The sequence below is a fragment of the Protopterus annectens genome, chromosome 1.part1 (genome assembly GCF_019279795.1).
Source record: "Protopterus annectens isolate FY-2018-M chromosome 1.part1, PAN1.0, whole genome shotgun sequence".
Taxonomy (NCBI): Eukaryota; Metazoa; Chordata; order Ceratodontiformes; family Protopteridae; genus Protopterus; species Protopterus annectens.
The window spans coordinates 520441407-520460372 of record NC_056726.1 but is presented as its reverse complement, the minus strand read 5'-3'; the positions used below and the strand labels follow the sequence as shown (position 1 = coordinate 520460372).

Genomic DNA, 18966 nt, shown 5'->3' with positions numbered 1-18966 from the left:
TTATTTTCAGTCCCCATAGCAACCTCACTGCTCCAAGTGCAAGTTGACAGACTTTCAGACCACCGCAGCTTAAACTTGCAATAATGTGAAGAGTGAAAGTGCTGTTTTACCCACTTTCAATTGCGCTTGTTCATTGAAAGACATGAGTATGAGAGCTACCCAGCACACTTTGAAATTATGCTTAACTGCAATATCAAATTAATTTACTATTTGTTATTGTGTCATTGCACTAGTCTTTTATTGTTCTCTACTTTTCACCTTCCTCCTCGTTTTACCAGTTCTTTTCTTTATAAAAATGAATGCTGAACACTGTGATCTAGTATGATTAAGAAGCTTATTGTGAAACATTTATTTACCCTGTGAAAAAAAATGTAAATATTCAGTGGTTTATGAGGTCTAAGAGGGATAATAAGGTGAGCAGAGCATTTACTACTCCTGTGCCACTTCTTTTGTTTGGCACATTCATATGGTGCCAGGTAATAGCTTCTGTAGAGCTACTCACAGTCCCCTGGGTACAGTCCTAGACCAGCATGCAGCTTGTTCCCCTGCTTATGACCATACAAAATATAAATAGAAAAGATGTCTTGAAAAAGTGCCACTCTGGCAAGCTGGGTAGGTCATAGTGATGGCTGGGAGGGGGAGTGGTGGAGAGGGAGAGCAGCACCTGAGTCGATTTAAATAAACACTGCCAATGGACTGCAATCCAGTTCTGCTCTCAGATTATGCCTTTCATCATTTCCTTAGCTTAAGGTATGCAAAGATGAAAACATACAAAAAATAAAACATGCTGTGTGTTCTAGAAGATGATGTGCAGCACTGTCATAGAAATAGCAGCTACTTTTAATACTCAAGCACAATGTTAAAGATGAGTACTGAAAAAAATATGGACAAGATAACCTTCTTGCTGCCTGATGGTGACAATCAAAGTAGTAGTAGTTTGTATAGGTACTGACAAGGGATGTACATTACCAGGTTCAGAGATGGCTCAGTCTGTTGTTCAGTGTTGTATGACCACTGGCAGACGTGCTTACTTTGTCAGGCCTAGGACAGCAGTGTGACATGCGCAAATATAAATGCTATTTCAGATGGACAGTCCAAAATTGCATTCAGACATATTATATAAGAACTTGTTTTCTGTTGAGAGTAACCTCCTCCCACTACCACACCCTTCCATGCAGATTATTTTGCCCTTGCAGTTCCTAGAATCCTGTAATCAGCTGTAGCAATGCAGGAGGATGAAGATTGTATTCATGCAATAGAGTTTGACTAATCATATATTCAGTAGTAGTAGCGCATTAGGCAAATGGTGTGTGTTACAGTGCCATCCCATTCCCTCTTCTGTTCTTATACATGTAGATTTTTTTATCCACTTTGCACTGTTTGGTTCCATTAGCAGTCTAACCAGCCAGCTGCATTCTGTAGAATCAGCCCTCTAGGTAAGAGCAATCTGCTTGCAGTTCCACACTTCCAGACTAGACATGAGATTTTAAGAGGGGACACTTTAGGAGAAGGAGACCTATTGATTAAAGTAATATAGGGAGACAGTGGGTTATATCCAAGTGTAACATCATCCTCTGTGCAATATTGGAAATTTGCTTACTGATGTAACTTCGCTTTGTGGCAGTTTGCTATGCATACCTGTAAGCTGGAGAATGTAGTGCCAGGTCGCAGACATATGCATCAGTCCACGTATGTGACAAACCCTGCTACAACACAGCATGCAGTATGGTTATATCCTGCATATGGTTCAGTTCATTGCTTCTGTAGCAGTCTTCATGACCTTGCTATGGATTGAGTTGCCTCCTTAGCCCAGGATGGGAGAGTCAGGTTGACTGTTTATTCTCACCCTCCCTGCTGGCTCCTCTAGTACATGGATGTCTAATCTGTCCCTGCTCACCTGTGTCACATTCAGGGTTTTATCTTTCTTTGCCACAGAACCAGCTCCAAGCAGTAAATTGTTCTATATAGGCCACTGCGTTTAATTTTTTCCACAACTTCCCCGTGCGGCCTGTCAACCGTCGGATCCCTCCTGTCCAGTCAGCCCATTCATTTCTCATTACTGGAGGAGAAGGTTCATCATTCCGGCAGTTTCAGGGGCAATTCATGTTTTCTAGTTTACACTAATATCCCTGAGCTCACCTGGTTTAGTACGAGGGTAGAGCAAGTACAGTGGGTGTACTGTGATGAGCATTCCCCCTCATTTCTGCAAGGAGTATTTCTCTCTATGCAGCCCTGCTTCAGCCCAGAAGCACAAGAGGTGCTTTTCCCCAGTCTCTGTCAGGGAAGCCATCCCTATGCAGTGTGCTCCCAACTGACCTAACTCTCCCTCTTGGGAGATATGAGTGGTCTCACTACTTCAGTCCTCCCCCCTCTGTTTGGCTGTTCCCAATGCCAAGGCCGATGATCAAATTTTGGTCATCTGTGTGACTTCAGGGCTCCATCACTCTGTGCCACACAGCCAGGCTGCAATTTATTTTGTTAATATTTACTGGAGATATCACTTAGATTCTAGAATATTGGGTTTATATCATAACATCAAAGTAGTAAAACGTCGAATGTTATAATATCGAACCCAAAACAGCGAACACTGAAAATGGCGAAGCTGCAGAACATCAGCTTATTTCCTAGGGAAAGAATTTGGTGGGCTGTTTCTGCCGCTTCGCTATTTTTTCCAATGTGGTGCAAGGTCACAGACCAGGTTAAGGTAAGTGTGCGAATGGACCAGGTTAAGGTGAGTGTGGGAATGGGATAGTTAAAGACCTTAGGTTAGGGACCTTAGGGTTAGGGAGAGGGTAAGGTGAGTGTGCGATAGTTACGGACCTTAGGGTTAGGGTTTGGGTTAAGGTAAGTGGATAGACAGTAGTGTATGCACGGTTTAGTGTAGGGTTAGAAGTAGGATTTTAAGTGTTTATGTGTGGATTACGTTTTTTGGTGTGCTTGTATTGTGTGTGTGTGTGTGTTTCTCGGAACAGCAAATTTTTTCCCTGGGAAAAAATTCACTGTTCTGAGCTTTCGATTATATAACATTTAGACATTCCAAGTTCGAGCTTATGGTGTTCGATATTTTGGGATTTCGATTGTGATATACACCCAGAATATTCATCTGTCAGAGTTTCAGTAAACATGATGAATGTATTTATTTTTTACTTGGAAAGAAGATAAAATTGTAGAAGTTTCTGCTGCATTGTTCACTTGCAATAAGTAAACTGATTAAACTAACTTAGGAAATTATCCTATTGGCAAGCAGAATGTATGGTATCTAACAGCGTATTAAGCCAACATGTTGGATTCAACCAGATAAAAATGAATGCACTACCAAAATTTGCCAATCTCCACAAGTAGTTAAGTACAGTCCAAGCTGAAGATATGACAACCAAGGCTATAAGAAAAGTATTGATTTATTCCAAAACTTCAGGTAAGCGCTTTCATACAAAACTTCATCAGACCATAAAATATACAAGTAACAAACACTCTTAAATAAAGATCTAAGCACCTAATTAACCAGTTAAAACAGTTTCAGTTGTTAACAATCAATGAATTGGTCTCCGTATTATCAGAAGGGTTTTTAAAGGTACACTTTCATTCAAGCCAAATCCTTTGTCAGCCTGCAAAGTTATAATCCAATGTAATTCCTCTTTTTCTATCCTATTCTGAATACTCCCTCCCCTGGGACTCGCATTAAAAGTGCGTAGTACCATAGACTCAAATGTGTGCCCTTCTTTCTGCTCAATATGTTTATTCAAGGCATTAGTAGGCACATCCCGTCTAATATATCCTAAATGCTCTACTACCCTATCTTTTAACCTTCTACCTGTCATTCCTACATAAAAACTAGGACATTTTTTACATTAGCCAAATAAACCAGACTAGTACTGGTACAGTCAGTATATATATTAAACTTAAACATTGCTCCTGTATCTGGATGCACAAAATGATTCTTCCTAGAAATATGCTGACAAGCTTTGCATGAACGATAGGGAAATGTCCCTAACCTGTCAGATATTTTACTAATTTTCCTTTCTCTCACGTAACAATTTTTGTTTTAAGGAAGGAGTATTTTTAAAAGCAAATGCTGGAGAAGATCCGACTATGCCCTTAATTTTATCATCCATCAATAAGACAGGCCAGTTACGTTTAATAATATCGCATACCATTCCAATATTACTGGAATATGTAAGGGCTAATCTCATCTTCCCTTCTGGCTCTTTATTAATATTTCTGTTTCCACCATTCTCAGAATCCTACTGTATCTACAATCTCAGTTAGTAAAGGGACATTCCCATGTCAAAAAATTAGTATTTGTAGGTATATTTGTAACGATGCAAAATTTGAACATCCTGTGAGTGGCAGAATATTTTATTTTAATGCTCATGCTGATTGTAGGTCACCAGATATTGTCTATTTAGCTAACTGCCAACAATGTACGGCATTTTATGTTGGCAAATGTAATAAAGAGCTACGGGAATGGGTCCTGCATCATTTAAGTGATATTCCTTGTCTAAAAACAGCTAATGCTCTAGCAAAACATATTCTTAGATTTAATGGGCATATGTTTAGTTTTTTAGTTTTGCAAGGGGTTAAAATAAGCTTTAGGGGTGGAGACGTAGTGAATAAAATGGAAATAACTGAAATGCAATGGATTGCAACTTTACAGTCTGATAAAACACCAGGTCTCAATGTTTGTGTACCAATTAAGCCCGCCCTTAGAGGGTGGAAACTGATGCATTGAAATGATTGGTTAACTGTGGTTTTAAATAGGTTCTGGGATTGTATGTTTTTATAGACCTGAGGAAGGACCAAGAGTCTGAAAGTGAAATTTCTTTCCACATCAAAAAGTTAGGTTTTATCAGCTAATTAACATAAAAGAGTCTCACAATTCAGATGCTGCTTTTCATGTGCTTTCTACTTGACCTTATCACATTTCTGTTACTAGACAGATGTAATCCTTAGTTCTTGCCATGTGTTCCTCTCTGATCAGCTCAAGATGTTCCTGTTGCAGTGGATAGCTGCATTCTTTACCTTGAAATCAGTCCTTGTTCCTGCCAGCATAAGTTATTCTATTCAAAGATCCTGCTTAGCTGCAGATGGTTTTTAAAAGTCCCTTGTATACCCCAAATCCTGTTTTAATTTAAAAAGACATATACATATATGTTCACAGAAAATAATGACACATTCATTGCATCTGTTATTGTGCTGCAGTAATGGTGTCAAAAACTGTGTATGTGCTTTTTGCAATATCTGTAACCAGTACTCCATAAATGTGAAATAAAGCATTATCATGTACCCCTAATTGTGCTCATGCTGTTAGCCTCTTATCCTTTAAAATTGTATAGTTGTAGATGGTTAACTTTGAAATGGCTTATGTACCATAGATAAAAATAATAGAAAAAAATAAAAATATAAAGAAAAAGATATTCGTAATAAATGCTTTTTATTCAGTCGCTGTACAAAATTAAGGAAGAAGAGTGAAAACTTTGCAAAAGAAACACAGGCAAGCTGATTTCAGAAAAGCATTCATAGGAGGTTACTAGGCTAATGGACCTGGGGCCCTTACAAGCCTAGCCAAGAGTTTATCCCCAGAAAGAAATCTCATTCAGCGCCTGTCGCCCTGGTCATTGAGGGACACAGGTGGAACCCCTGGGACAAATTTATGGTTTCCAGTCCACTCATCAAGGTTGGTTTTGCTGATTATGGTAATAAAGAACCACAAGATGTAGCAGGAATCAGCAAAACCAACCTCAAATGCTTTTCTGAAAACAGTGTATCTGTTTCATTTGCATAGTTTTCATTCTTCCTTATGTTTTACTTTTCAGAGTGACTGAATAAAAAAGTCTTTATTAAAAAGTCTTGTTTTATACTTTTATTTTTTAGTCTTTACTATAAATATCTAAAAGAGAAATAAAATTAGAATTATAGAAAAAAAGGTATGTAAGTATCAATACAACTGCAGGGTAAATAGTGGGAAAGTTAAAAGGCCACCCCTATTAGTTGAAATAAAGCTGGTACTGTGTTTGACTACATGATGCTGATTAAATGGACAGCCTGTAATCAGCACCAGTGGATCCTTGTCAAGCTACGCAACAGTTTTAACACAGCTGCCTATCCTATTTGACTGTTCTGAATGAAAAGTAAGCTATTTTACTCCTCCTATTACCACAGAGAAGCATTGCACAGTTGCTGGAGTGGAGGCACTCACATTTATTCCATTACCCTTTTATTGACATTTGTGGAATCATTGTTGAATTAAAAAAGATGCATCAGTAGTCAGTAGTCCTAAAGTGTGGTGCAAACAGTACTTCATCTAATGCACAGGCATTTGCAACAAGTATCTTAATCCCTGCAGCTACTTTCAGTAGTTCCACCTCGATATAGTTATTGCAAAAATCCAACTGGAAGGGTCCCACTCAAACAAGTAAAATATTCAGACTAGTTACAGTTTGTAACTGAAAATTCTTCTATGCTTTTTCAGTGCAGTTTAAACTAAGTAATGTGTAAGCAGCATAGGAAATACTGATAAGGTAATGTTATATTCCACTTCATCAGCTGGTGTATCATAACACTGAAACTGCTATGCAATCCACACGGTACTGTTGTTTGACATTAATTATCAAATTAGCAAGAAGTTTTCTGTTTGTAAAATTCAAACTAGATTGCAGCAGTTTCTGTTCTGCAGCTAAACAAAAAGCATTTGTTGCTCATTACTACTTAGGGACCATATTTTAGTCTTTAAGAGTGTACATGATATAGGGAGATGTGAGATTGTTTGTGTGCATGTGTGTGATTTTATTAAATATATTCGACACCTGCTACCTTGAAAACTAGCAAAATATTTAGTAATGAACTGGCCGATGACTTTATATTTTAGTAGGGCCTCTTAAATAACTATAGATGTGTTGTTGTCCTATCTCGCCTTCAACCTCGAATCCGACTCTGCCTTTATACACAAGCTCAAGGTCTTCCACTAGCTCGTGGCCAAACCCTATCCCAGCATGCATTAGGAAAGCTCCCTAGATCTCGTTTGCCACTAAACAAGATTGGGTGCTCGTTCTACCAGTTCTGGCTAAGTATAACCTTTTTAATATTTTCTACTGTGAAAGATTACTGATTTCCATTATTTTTTAGAAATAATAGTTTTTTGTGCTACATAGTTTACTTCCGTTTGTTGTGGTTATTTTCTGCTGTTGGCTGTCGTCTTTCATTTGGCCATGTTCTCCCTCTCCCAGCTTCATTTTTAAAACTTTAATTAGCCCATTTAAGTTAGAGTGCTCGTACTCTGGCTGTTTTTTCTGTTCAAAGTTCCCCTTATAGACAGTTTGCTTAAGCTAGAGAACTGCCTCCCCCTTACCCCATTTAAATTAGAGGGCTTTCTTCTTTCAGTATCTCTTTCTGTCTGCTGGGCATTGCCTGTTTAAGTTAGAGGACTGTTTTTATATCTGTTTAAAAAGTAAAAAAAATATATATATATATATATATAATATATATATATATATATATATATATATATATATATATATATATATATATATAAAAAATACAACTTTTCCAGCTATTTTCTTCCTTTCAGTTATAATGTCTGCTAAGGATATGAAACTGTCAGGTTTCAAAAAAATTTTGACTGACTGGCACACAGTTTGTGTCTATTGTCTAGGAGCTGTCCATCTCCAGGTGTCTTGCTCTATATGTCATTCTTTTAGCCATAGAGCTCTCCTGGAGAAGAAAAAATTAATATTGAGAGGACTGTTAACCCCCTCCCCCTTCTAAGCAGCAATACAAGAAGGTCTGGGTTTGCAAAAATCTAATAAATCTCCTACTACAAAATCTATCTGATAAGTCTAAGAAGAGATCTTTCTCATCCAGTGCTCCATCAGAGCCATCAAAAAAGGTTGCAAAAATTTCAACACCGCATCCAAAGCCTATCAGATCTGAAAAGTCTACAGCCCCGACACCTTCTGTCTTGGTGCTGACAGAATTTGATATTCGGAGCCGGTCTCCAGTCTTGGAGCCATTCTTCCTGACCCTAAGGTCACCCATTCTACAGTCTACCAAGTCTCCAGCCCTCTTGATTCAGTCTTCCAGGAGCCTAACTGACAGCGATGTGGATTGAGTAGTACAGAGGACATCAGCACTGGCCAAATTATTATTGTTTCCAACTCTTTGGGCTTCAGATCTGACCACATCCTCCCCTTCTGCTCCGATTCCTCCTCCGATCCCTCCTCCGATCCAACTTTGGAGCCGGAATGTCCTGAGCTGATTCTAGTGGAACCTTGGATCCGAGACCTATGTCGGGATCTTCAGATCCGACTGTTGCTCCGTTGTCCGGCTTCATCAGAACTTGAGGATTCTAGGAGCCGACCCTCCAGTCAGGTCTGGGGAGGTGATTTGGATCCAACAGTTGTCGGATCCAACCTTGCCTCTCTGGGCTTCGGATCGGGTGAGCTCAGTTTCTACATCGGGCTCGGGCCCATCATCCTTGATCCTGGGGTTCCCTTAACCACTTCAGATCAAGGGATATCCTTGTATCAGAGACAGGGGGCTTTTGAGGTGATGAGGAGAATACTGTTCCACAGGCAGTTCTGCTGTCATCTCTGGACGTTCTTCCCCCAAATGCACCGGTGTCTGCCTCTATATCCTGATTTCCACAGGGAGACAGAGATCCTAGGCCTCAGGATACTCCACAGGGCACCCCCTACTCTTCTGAAACCTCTCCAGTGTACCCCTCTTGAGGAGGTCCCTTGGAAGAGGTTATGTAAGAAGAAGCATTGAGACTCCCCAGAGGAGTCCATCACTTCTGATACAGACCTCGATGAAGCTGAAGGGTCCCCATAGTCACCTCCTGATGATGCCTCCTTTGGAGACATCTTAGAAATTAAACAGAGAGGTGGCTGGAAGTCCACTAACCCCTTTGGCAGAGGAGTCCTTGTATCTGAAAGCCTTTGGATCTCACCCTTCCTCCACTTGAGTGTATCCACCTTTTGATGAACTTATGGATCTAGTTTCTCGGAAGGTGTGGGAGTCTCCAGATTCAGTGGAACTTGTTTCTAGGAGGCCAAATAAGTTCATCACGTCCTCCTTAGACAAAACCTTTTTAACTAAGGGAGTCCCAGTAGATGCTGTGGTGGTGGCGGCAGCCACCATGAAGGAACTCTGAAACCTCATCTTCTGTTCATCCACCAAACAAGGAGTCTTGTACGATGGACAGATATGGAAAGCATATTTTTTCTTCCTTGACTTGCCCTCAGATCGCTGAATTTGCCTAACCCATATTACAAGATTACAGGTAGATCTCCTGAAGGAGTTAGGAGATGATCTCTAAGGTTCAGTAGCTAAAGGGGTTTCAGAGCGCTGTACCTTAAATTCAGTTATCAACTCCTCCATGAGACTGAGTTCTTATGCAGCAGATGGAGTGAGTAGAGCAGCGCGTTCAGAATTTCCATAAGGAGACATTCTTGGATGCGCTTGTGTGACTTTGCAGAGCCCTTTAAATCTTCCTTTGTGAACGCCCTATTTGATGGCTCATCTCTGTTCAGGCCTAAAGTCAAGAACACACTAACCAGGTGTGAGCAAGAAGGAAAGACTCTGTCTGCCGTAGGAGTCCATTTTTCCCTACCTACCAGCCCATATCCCACAGGTCAGAAAGGAAGTGGAAAAATGTGGTTTCGAAAATCTCCGAGAACTTTCCAGGACACACATGGTGAATCTTCCCCTAGGGGCAGAGGGGGAAGTAGTAATGGAAGACACCAACCATGTAGCAGCGGGGTCCTCAGAATCAGGGCAACAGAGAATCCTTCTTTAGTAAGCCCTTCCAGCCCTCCTGAAAGGAGGACCACCTGTCCATATCTGGAGGCAGTTGGGGGCCACTTATCTTTGTACCTGGAAGCCTGGCAACTAATGAAAGACAAATGGGTACAAAGCATCATATCCAGAGGTTACTCCATACCCTTTTCCTTCCCCATCCCAAACATAAAAAAGATCCCAGATGTTACACCAAATCAAAGGGAACAGGCAACATTAGAAATTCAAAAGTTGCTAGACAAAAGAGTTATCCAAACAGTCCCAGAAGACCAGATAGGATCCGGAACTTAAGATTCTTTTTAGTTGCAAAGAAAACAGGGAGCTGGAGACCAATTCTGGATCTCAGTAATCTAAAGATCAGTAAGAAAGACCAGGTTCCAGATGGTAACACTGCAGTCAGTACTTCCTTTTCTGGGATAAGAAGATTGGTTGTGCTTGGTAGACCTCCAGGATGCATACTACCACATAAAAATGGACAGGCGATCCAGGAGACACCTGCGCTTTCGTCTGGGAGCCAGTCATTACCAGTTTCAAGCTCTGCCCTTTGGCCTCACTACAGCCCCCAGAGTGTTCACTAAATGTATGGCAGTAGCCACGGCTCACTTTAGGCACCTAGGATTCCAGTGTTTCCATACTTAGATGACTGGCTCCTAACTGCCACCACAGAGCATCTACTAATAAAGCAAGTGACACCATCTTGCAGCTCTTCTCTGCTCTAGGAATCGCAATAAACTACGAGAAATCCTCCTTGCTGCCTTCTCAGCATGTCGTATTTATAGGAGCAGAACTGGATTCAACAAATATGATGACCAGACTTCCTCCAGAAACAGTTCAAGTTGTATGACTTCTGGTTCTAAACCTTCTGACAAAGAAAACAGTGCAGGCAAGGATAATCCTAAAAGTCTTAGGGACCATGGCAACAGCAATAACCTTGATCCACTTAGCACGTCTACACATGAGAATTCTGCAGTCGCTACTGTCCACTCAGTGTCGATGCTAGAATTGCTGATGTCCCACGAAATAATAATAGAAAATTTCAAAGAAAACCTTCTTTGGTGGCTTTACTCCACTCATGTGATGCTAGGTCGACCATTTGTACTTCCCCAATCATTGGCCACAGTGACCATGGACGTCTGTCAGATGGGGAGGGGGGCATTATCTGGGAAAGACAGTCCAAGACACCTGGCAAGATCACGAGGGCCATTTTCACATCAGTGTCCTAGAGATGAGAGCGATGCTTCTAGCGTTGCAAGCATTTCAGGACTGTCTTCCACTGGGAACTATTACAATACAGACAAACAACATGTCAGTTGTATGGTACATAAACAAGAAGGAACCAGATCTTACCTCTTTTGTCAAGAGGCTCTGAGAGTATGGCAGTGGGCAACCTCCTTCCAACGTTTTCTGATAGCAATGCACATCCCGGGGAAATCCAGTGTCATAGCAGACTCATCAGACAGATTCTGATGCCTCACAAATGGTCCCTAAAACAGGAGGTAGTGGAAAAGATTTTCTGAAAATAAGGCCAGCCTTGCTGTGACCTTTTTGCGACAACCATGAATGTCAAATGCAGCAGCTACTTTGCCTTATACCCATCCGGGGGAGTCACCAAGGGATGCACTTGTTCACGACTGGCCCTCAGGTCTCTATGCTTTTCCTCCCTTTCCATTAATACCCAAAGGTCTTCAGAAAGCCAGTTGCTTGGGAAGGGACTTGATACTCTTCGCCCCATACTGGCCTCATCAAATTTGGTTCTCCTTCCTGTGGCCTCATCTTCGGGAGGAGCCTTGGATTCTGGACCCAGTTCCAGACCTTTTGACTCGTGCGTCAGGAACGCTCCACCCTTCCCTTCAGACCCTCAAATTGACAGCTTGGCTGCTCTGATTACAACCATAGCAAGGTTTCCTAACCTCTCCATCAGTTAAACACATCCTAATCTCTTCTCATAAGGCTTCAACGAGAAAGATATATAGAAGCAAATGGAAAAGATTCTCATTATGGGCTTCACATAACCACATTGATCCCCTTTACTGCCTCAGTTAAGTCCATTGTATTATTCCTAGCAAAATTATTCAACGAGGGTGCAGCTGCGGCTACCATTAGGGTTCAACTAGCAGCAATATCTAGTTTTCATATAGGTGAATCTGGCCTCAACGTCATGTCTCATACGCTATGTAAAGCGTTTCTTAAAGGTACTGATCAGAGACCCCCCCCCCCAGCACCATGGGACTTAAATTTCATCCTATCTAGTTTAATTTCCCCCCCTTTGAGCCAGCATCATCTTGCAAACTCAAGTTTTTAACATGGAAAACTATTCTCTTGATAGCAATTACCTCTCCTAGAAGAGTGTCAGAGATGCAAGCCTCGTCAGTAAAGCCCCCCTACTTGCTTTCCCATAGAGACAGGGTCTTCTTATGAACAAGCCCTTCCTTTTTGCCAAAAGTACGTTCAGAGTCAAATTTGAACCAATGTATAGAGCTATCAGTCTTTTACCCAAGTTATGGGAATAAGACAGAATACATGTTACATCAACTGGATGTGCATAGACAATTACGTTTCTCCTTACACAGGACTAAGAACTTCAGAAAATCTGATCAGCTATTTATATCTTTTTCCGATTCAAAAAAGGTACTTCAGTCTCTAAAGTGACACTTTCAAAATGGCTTTCAAACTGCATAACCTTCATCTATAAATCTCAATCCAGAAATCTTCCCCATAGAGTTAAAGGCCGCTCTTCAAGAGCCATTGCAACCTCTTCTGCTTTTCTGGCTAGACTACCAATTGATACCATTTGTGCTGCGGCAACATGGGCAAGACCACATACCTTTATCACTCATTAACAAAGTCGATTTGGCCTCCAAGAACAAGGCCTTTTTTGGTTCCATGATTCTAAACAATATTCTCCCTTGAGCCACCCAAGAAAGATGGTGCTAGGGAAGCTGTCCCATCCTGGTAAGAATGAACGTGAGATAGGACAACATCATATAAAGATGGTATGTACTCACCATAATGTTCCATGTGTGTTGTCCATCTTCACCTTCATTCTTACATCCCACCCTCCTTCCCCCAGCCATTTTTACTCCTGGAAGACCAAGTTGGTACAATTAGATATCATTATTCTCTGGCCTCCTTTATTGCACTCTGAATTATTAAACTGTCTTTATTTTTATTACTCTTATTATAACTGCAAACAAGATCTGGAGAGCATTCCTCGTGCATGCTGGGATAGGGTTTAACCACGAGCTAGTGGAAGACCTCAAGTTTGTGTATAAAGGCTGAGTCGGATCTGAACCCATCCTGGTAAGAATGAAGGCAAAGATGGACACCACACATGGAACGTTATGGTGAGTACATAACTTCTTTCTTTATGTACTTTTAACATGTTTCATCGGCCTTTTTGTAAATGTTGGTACAGTTTTTATACATTTGTGTGCATAATATATAATTTAAAAATTAACCAAAACTACATAGCTGTACAGCATGTTTTAGGGACTTTAAGTTTGTGTGTGTGTGTGTGTGTGGACAAAATGATGTAGGTAGGTGTGTGTGTGAGTGTAGGAAATGATGTAGGGAGGCGCAGTCATAGTTTATGATTTCGTTTAAGGCCACTGTGCACACGTGTGTGTGTGTGTGTGTGTGTGTGTGTGTGTGTGGATGAAATGATGTAGGCAGATGCAAGTGTGTGTGTGTGTATGTGAAGGAAAAGCAAAGAATAATCCACAACCTTGAAGAAAGGAACCGGAACTCTGCTAAAGTCCACAAGGCTGTATTTTTATTTCTGAAGTATTGTTTTCACTTGATAAAGCTCAGGATTGCCTGAGCGAAAGCGCTTGTGTGATTTTATCTGTGACTTTTGGAATACTTCAGAAATAAAAATACAGCCTTGTGGACTTTAGCAGAGTTCCGGTTCCTTTCTTCAAGGTCGTGGATTATTCTTTGCTTGTCTTTGGTTTTTTGTGCATTACTTCACTTGATTATGTGAAGGAAAAGCTGTACAGAGACTTGATTACAGACCATGTTTTCATTTAAGGCCACTGTGCACGCACACGTGTGTGTGGGATGAAGTGATGTAGGGAGATGTGAAAGTGTGTGTGTGTGTGTGTGTGTGTGTGTGTGTGTGTGTGTGTGTGTGTGTGTGTGTGTGTGTGTGCGATTTTATTAAATATATACACCACCTGCTACCATGAAAAATAACACAATATTTACTAATGAACTGGGCGATGACTTCAAATCTGCTTCCAGAAAGTTTAGCATTAGCAGCTCGGGGTTTTTCTCTGCTGTCTCACTAATGACAGTGGAACCATATTTTTGTTTTTAAGAGTGTAAATAATGTAGGGAAATAGGATTTTGTGCATACATGTGTGTGTGTTTGTGTTCCTGCTCTGTCTCTCTCTGGTTCTGTCACATCTTTGTGGGTCTGTCCTTTGCCGATGAGAATCTCTGTGTTTTTTCTGCTGTCTTGTAAGGCTATGATAGAACCACAGAGGCAAAGACAGTTTCAATAAAAAGCATTCTAACATTCTAATAATAATAAGGCATTTATAGTATAGGAGTTGCCTTACTGTTGCTTAAGTGACAGAAGACCTCTCAAACTGTGCTCTGAGGCTTCTCTTTTATGCATTGCATTCCTCAATTTAGTAATCTGTTGCTAAAAATGTTTCTTTTAAGTAATATCTTTTGTTATGTGTGACTCCCACTACATTGTAATTTTTAATCTGTATTCCCATGTTTATATAATAGAGTGTAGCTGTAGGATGCCAGCTTCATATTCTTTTTTCTCTGCTCATTAGAACTGAGACCCCATTTCAGTCTTGCTTCTGAAAGTGATCCTGCTGATCAAGATGATGTTGAAGAAGAGGAGGAGTCTCATAAACAACAGCAGCAGAATGAAGCCATCCATCGGCCCATAGCTGTGAATGAAGATGCAGTACCTACGTCAGGTGTGAGCACGCTCAGCTCCACTATGTCTCATGACTCCCAAAACATTCAGAGGTCTCTTACTGTGCAGCTGGGAAGGTTGAAACTGGAAACAAACAGGTAATTTAAAACAACACATATCCATGTCCACTGTAGTCATAAAATGTAGTAATTTTTCAGAAGAAAAAGTATGCTATAGGTATCTAAAAATATAAAGAAGCGGGCAGAATAATAGGTGAGCCAGTCATCTTTTTTAAAAAAACACTTGCATTTCTTTTGTAAAGCAACACTTTTTCAGATTAATTTAACAATTATGTTTTCAATAATCTGGATATTGTCAGATTGGTATTGGCTTTCTTTTGTTGTATTTCATCATTTTCATTCAGTTTGCTGTCCTTTCATGGCAAAATCAGAATGGATGGGCTGAACGCTTCTTAAAAATTTTCAGTCTACATTTAACTTTTTTCTTCTTCTTGAAAAAAAAGCATTTATTTATTTTAAATGATCATGTTACCTTGGTAAAATAATTCAATGCAGCTTGGAATGCTTTTTTTTCTGTTATGGCTCTACCCATTCTGTACACTCTTTGTTTTAAGGAGAATGTTGCTATTGGGTAAACATGTCTGTTTATAAGCTCCTCTTTAGTAGAATGTTGCTGATTTCCGTTTGCTGCTAGCAACGGTGTCGTTTAGTTTGATGGAGGCAAATTATTGTTATTGTTTTTTTTTTTTTATAAATGTTGCTGTGTATCATAACAATCTGTGACTGCTACTTTGTGTCTGTTTTGGATTTCTTGGTTTATAATTTGCACACGTATATATAGGTTCATAGGTTTATACTAGGCTATCTGCCCTAAGGCATTTATAACCCTAGCCCAAATTTTTGTGGCTTACGCCACCCCATATATGAAAAAATACTGTGCCCATTAGTTTGTTGTGCCTCTGTCCAGCAGTGACACAGAGATGATTCCCGGGGTAAACCTACGATCTCCCATCCACAGGTCAAGATTTCTCTTGAACAGAGCCAGCGAGGTGCTCTGCCTCACATGGATCCACAGCATAGGGAGTCTGAGTGATAAATCTATCCCTCCAGCACGTCCTATTTATATCCGTGCTAAGGTTTAAGTCGCATGCTCTAGTGGTTTTGGTGGATTTGGATTTTTTGAGGTGGAGCATGTCCATTAATTCCGGGTTGGACATGACCTTGTATGTCAGGCACATGTCACCTCTGAGCAGACGGTATGCGACTGAATAGAGCTGGAGTTTCTTCAATCTGGCAGCATATGACAGATTTTGGAGTCCCTTTATCCTTTTGGTGAGGAACTTTTGGGGTCTCTCCAATTGCTGCAGATGTCATTTTTTGTCTTTTGCTCATTTGATTGTAGCTCACTTTACTTTAACATTAAATGCTGATGATGTCTCAAGGTACTACTTCTAGTATCCATTCAGGATACTTCTAGGCATCTGATATTGCCTATTCATATTAGTAGTAGTAATTTATTTACTGGAAAGCCCAACTGTGCCAGGATAGACCCCTTTTCAACAGAGGCCCAGAAAGAAAAGCTCCACAGTTAGCAAACCTTATAAGATGTCATACAATACACTGCAAAACAGCAAATGTTAAATATCACATACAAGATGCAAAAATTAATATAAACATCAAAACTGAAAAGACATGGATCCCAGGTTTCATTATAATTCTTTTTTTTAAACACCTATAATAAATTATCAGTTGTGACATAGGCAAATATTTCTCAGAGTTTTATTTCAAGTTTTACTAAATAACAGTGGTAATGTTAAGAATTTATGTAAGGTTAATAGGCAGCAGTACTAGATATGTTATTATTGTAGACAGCAGATTGGTAAGAATTTCTAGGTGTGGGTAAGCTAATGAGTTTTCTGGTGTAAGACAGAATCATAGACTATACAAGAAGGCAAAAGGGCCCTACAGATGGAGGACAGATGGATATAGTTGTAGCAGTTTTAACCAGGGGAAGAGTGGCAGGAGCATAGTTTAGAATCCAAGAATTTGATCCTAAGATTATTTTGAAGTATTTAGAATTTATGATTTGTCTTAGGCCTTGTGGGACAGTATTCCAACATTTGGGTACATGTGATGAATACAGTGCTCCACAATTTTTATTGTTTGGTCTATGGACTCGGGCATGATATGTGTCCTTAGACCTGAGAGGGTCTAGATGGGGAATACTATCGCATTACTGTTTTCAGTGCTTATTTGTTTAGGTGTTGAAGTTTGAACCAGTTTAAGTTGATTGAATTTTTGATAGTTGGGGAATTCCTGACAGTTTAGTCATCTGGGTGCTAGGCAGTGATGATTGTTACTTGGAAGGTGGGTTGCAAATTTTCTTCCAGTTTTGTTAAAAGCAAGGGCTTGGCATTGTTGAATATTGCAGAAGCATAGTAGGAAGCTGACAGTAGTTATGAGAGGACAGTGATCTTTCTAAATTGCAATGTGAGAAAGGAATATGCTTTGCAAAGGAGACCTAGGTCAAAGTTTAGATTGTCATGTTTAATGACCCCAAGTAGTTTAGTATTTGTGACAGCCTGAAGTTTAGTGTTTTGTCTGAATGATATATTAAAGGTGTTTTTACAAGTATGTGTAGCAGAGCACTAGACTGGGTCAGAAAAAATTAGATGGAGGAGTAGGATTGTTGTGTAATGTGATCCCAATATATTCTATACAAGCTATTGAAAGATTTCATTGTAAAGATCGCGTGATGTATAGCGCAGCTGTATTGATATTGGGCATGTACTTAATGCAGTTCGAGATATTAAGTGTTGTTCATATATTAATTTGCATTATAATTATTTTATTCATGTGTGTGTGTATCTCAACAATCAAACACAGTCAGAATTCCTTTATTTGAAACTATAGTGGTTACTGATGTGTTGTACGTTATTTAAGTTATTTACAAAACATTACAAAAATAATAATTTCTGTGTTTATTGTGAGTTAAAAAATCCAATTTTAAGACCAAGAATTTAAGGAGAATAACAACAACCATAAAGAATATTGTATTCATATCACTGTAGAAAGTATTTCAAGAACCAAGTCAGCCTGGGAATGGAGAAAGGAGAGTTTGCCCGTAGGAATAACTGCAAGTAGTGATATTGCAGTGGTGGTGTTGTGTTAGCGTTGTCGCCTCACAGTAAGACGTTGCCCTGTTCGATTCTCAGCTAGAGCGTCTTCTGTGTGGAGACATACGTGAATGGGCGTACCTTCGTTGAAGGTTGTGCGTCAGGGCTGGCAACTCGGCACGTAAAAATCTACTGCCAGTCAGCGGACCGGTGTTCCACTGTGGTGACCCCTAACCGGGAAAAGCTGTAAGACCCAACAACAAGTGTTACAGAATATAAGCAAGAGGGAGTTGGAATTTACGGAGAGAAACTGGCAAAGGAGCCAAGCTATTGGGAGCAAATAGCTACAGCGGGAAAGGTAATAGAGTGGGATGACACCAAGCAGAAGTTTGGACTGCAGGTTAGAGATTGCCCTCACTGTCAGGGATTGATATCAGAGTATAGGGAGAGAGAAAGGGATAGGAGACTTCTGACTGAAAGACCAGATGTGATCGTTTTTTTTAAACACCTTTATTAAATTATCACTTAAGACACAGGCAAACATACATTTATAAAAATGAAAACAAACCATCTTAACATGTTCACAGTTACAAACATTATACATCACATACATGTTTTTATATGATTATCAATCTAACTTTACATAAATTGCTCAATTCCTGCCTTCCCATAAGCCTCACTCCTCCAAAACACTATTCTGAATGTATTCCATTTTTTTCTATGTAGTTTGCATCTACCCTTTTCTAAAGATCCCACTTCCAGTTCTTTTATTTCTGTTGCAGTGTTAAGTACTGTTGGCTTAGACTTTTATTTATTTAATTTGTATTTCTATTTTCTTTTAATTGCGGTGAATGGAGTGAATGACAGCTGGCATAAAGAAAGAATGCATATATGTAATGTTAAATGCATAAAAATGTTAATATGATTAGTTTTCTTTTATATTAGTGTGTGTATGTCTGTGTCTTGAGTGATAATTTAATAAAGGTGTTACAAAGAATTTAGTGAATGATACCACTGTAAAGTCCATCTTTTGTACATATTAGCATAGCACATAACAGTCTAGTGTACGTTAAGATGGTACTGCTTAATGCAAGTAGCTGAAATAATAAAATACTCAAACTTGGACTTTTCTGACCCTCAGGCATATTCATGTATGTAT

At 39.8% G+C, this 18966-nt stretch overlaps 1 protein-coding gene across 1 annotated transcript in view; it reads left to right on the top strand.

Moving 5' to 3' along the window:
* The window catches only part of MAP3K5 (mitogen-activated protein kinase kinase kinase 5), a 2923819-nt gene that overhangs the window by 2838335 nt on the left and 66518 nt on the right, over positions 1 to 18966 (top strand). The window contains exon 26 of the mRNA XM_044087116.1: positions 14583 to 14829. Coding sequence (XP_043943051.1) covers positions 14583 to 14829 — 247 coding nt within the window. The remainder of the gene's footprint in view (positions 1 to 14582; positions 14830 to 18966) is intronic.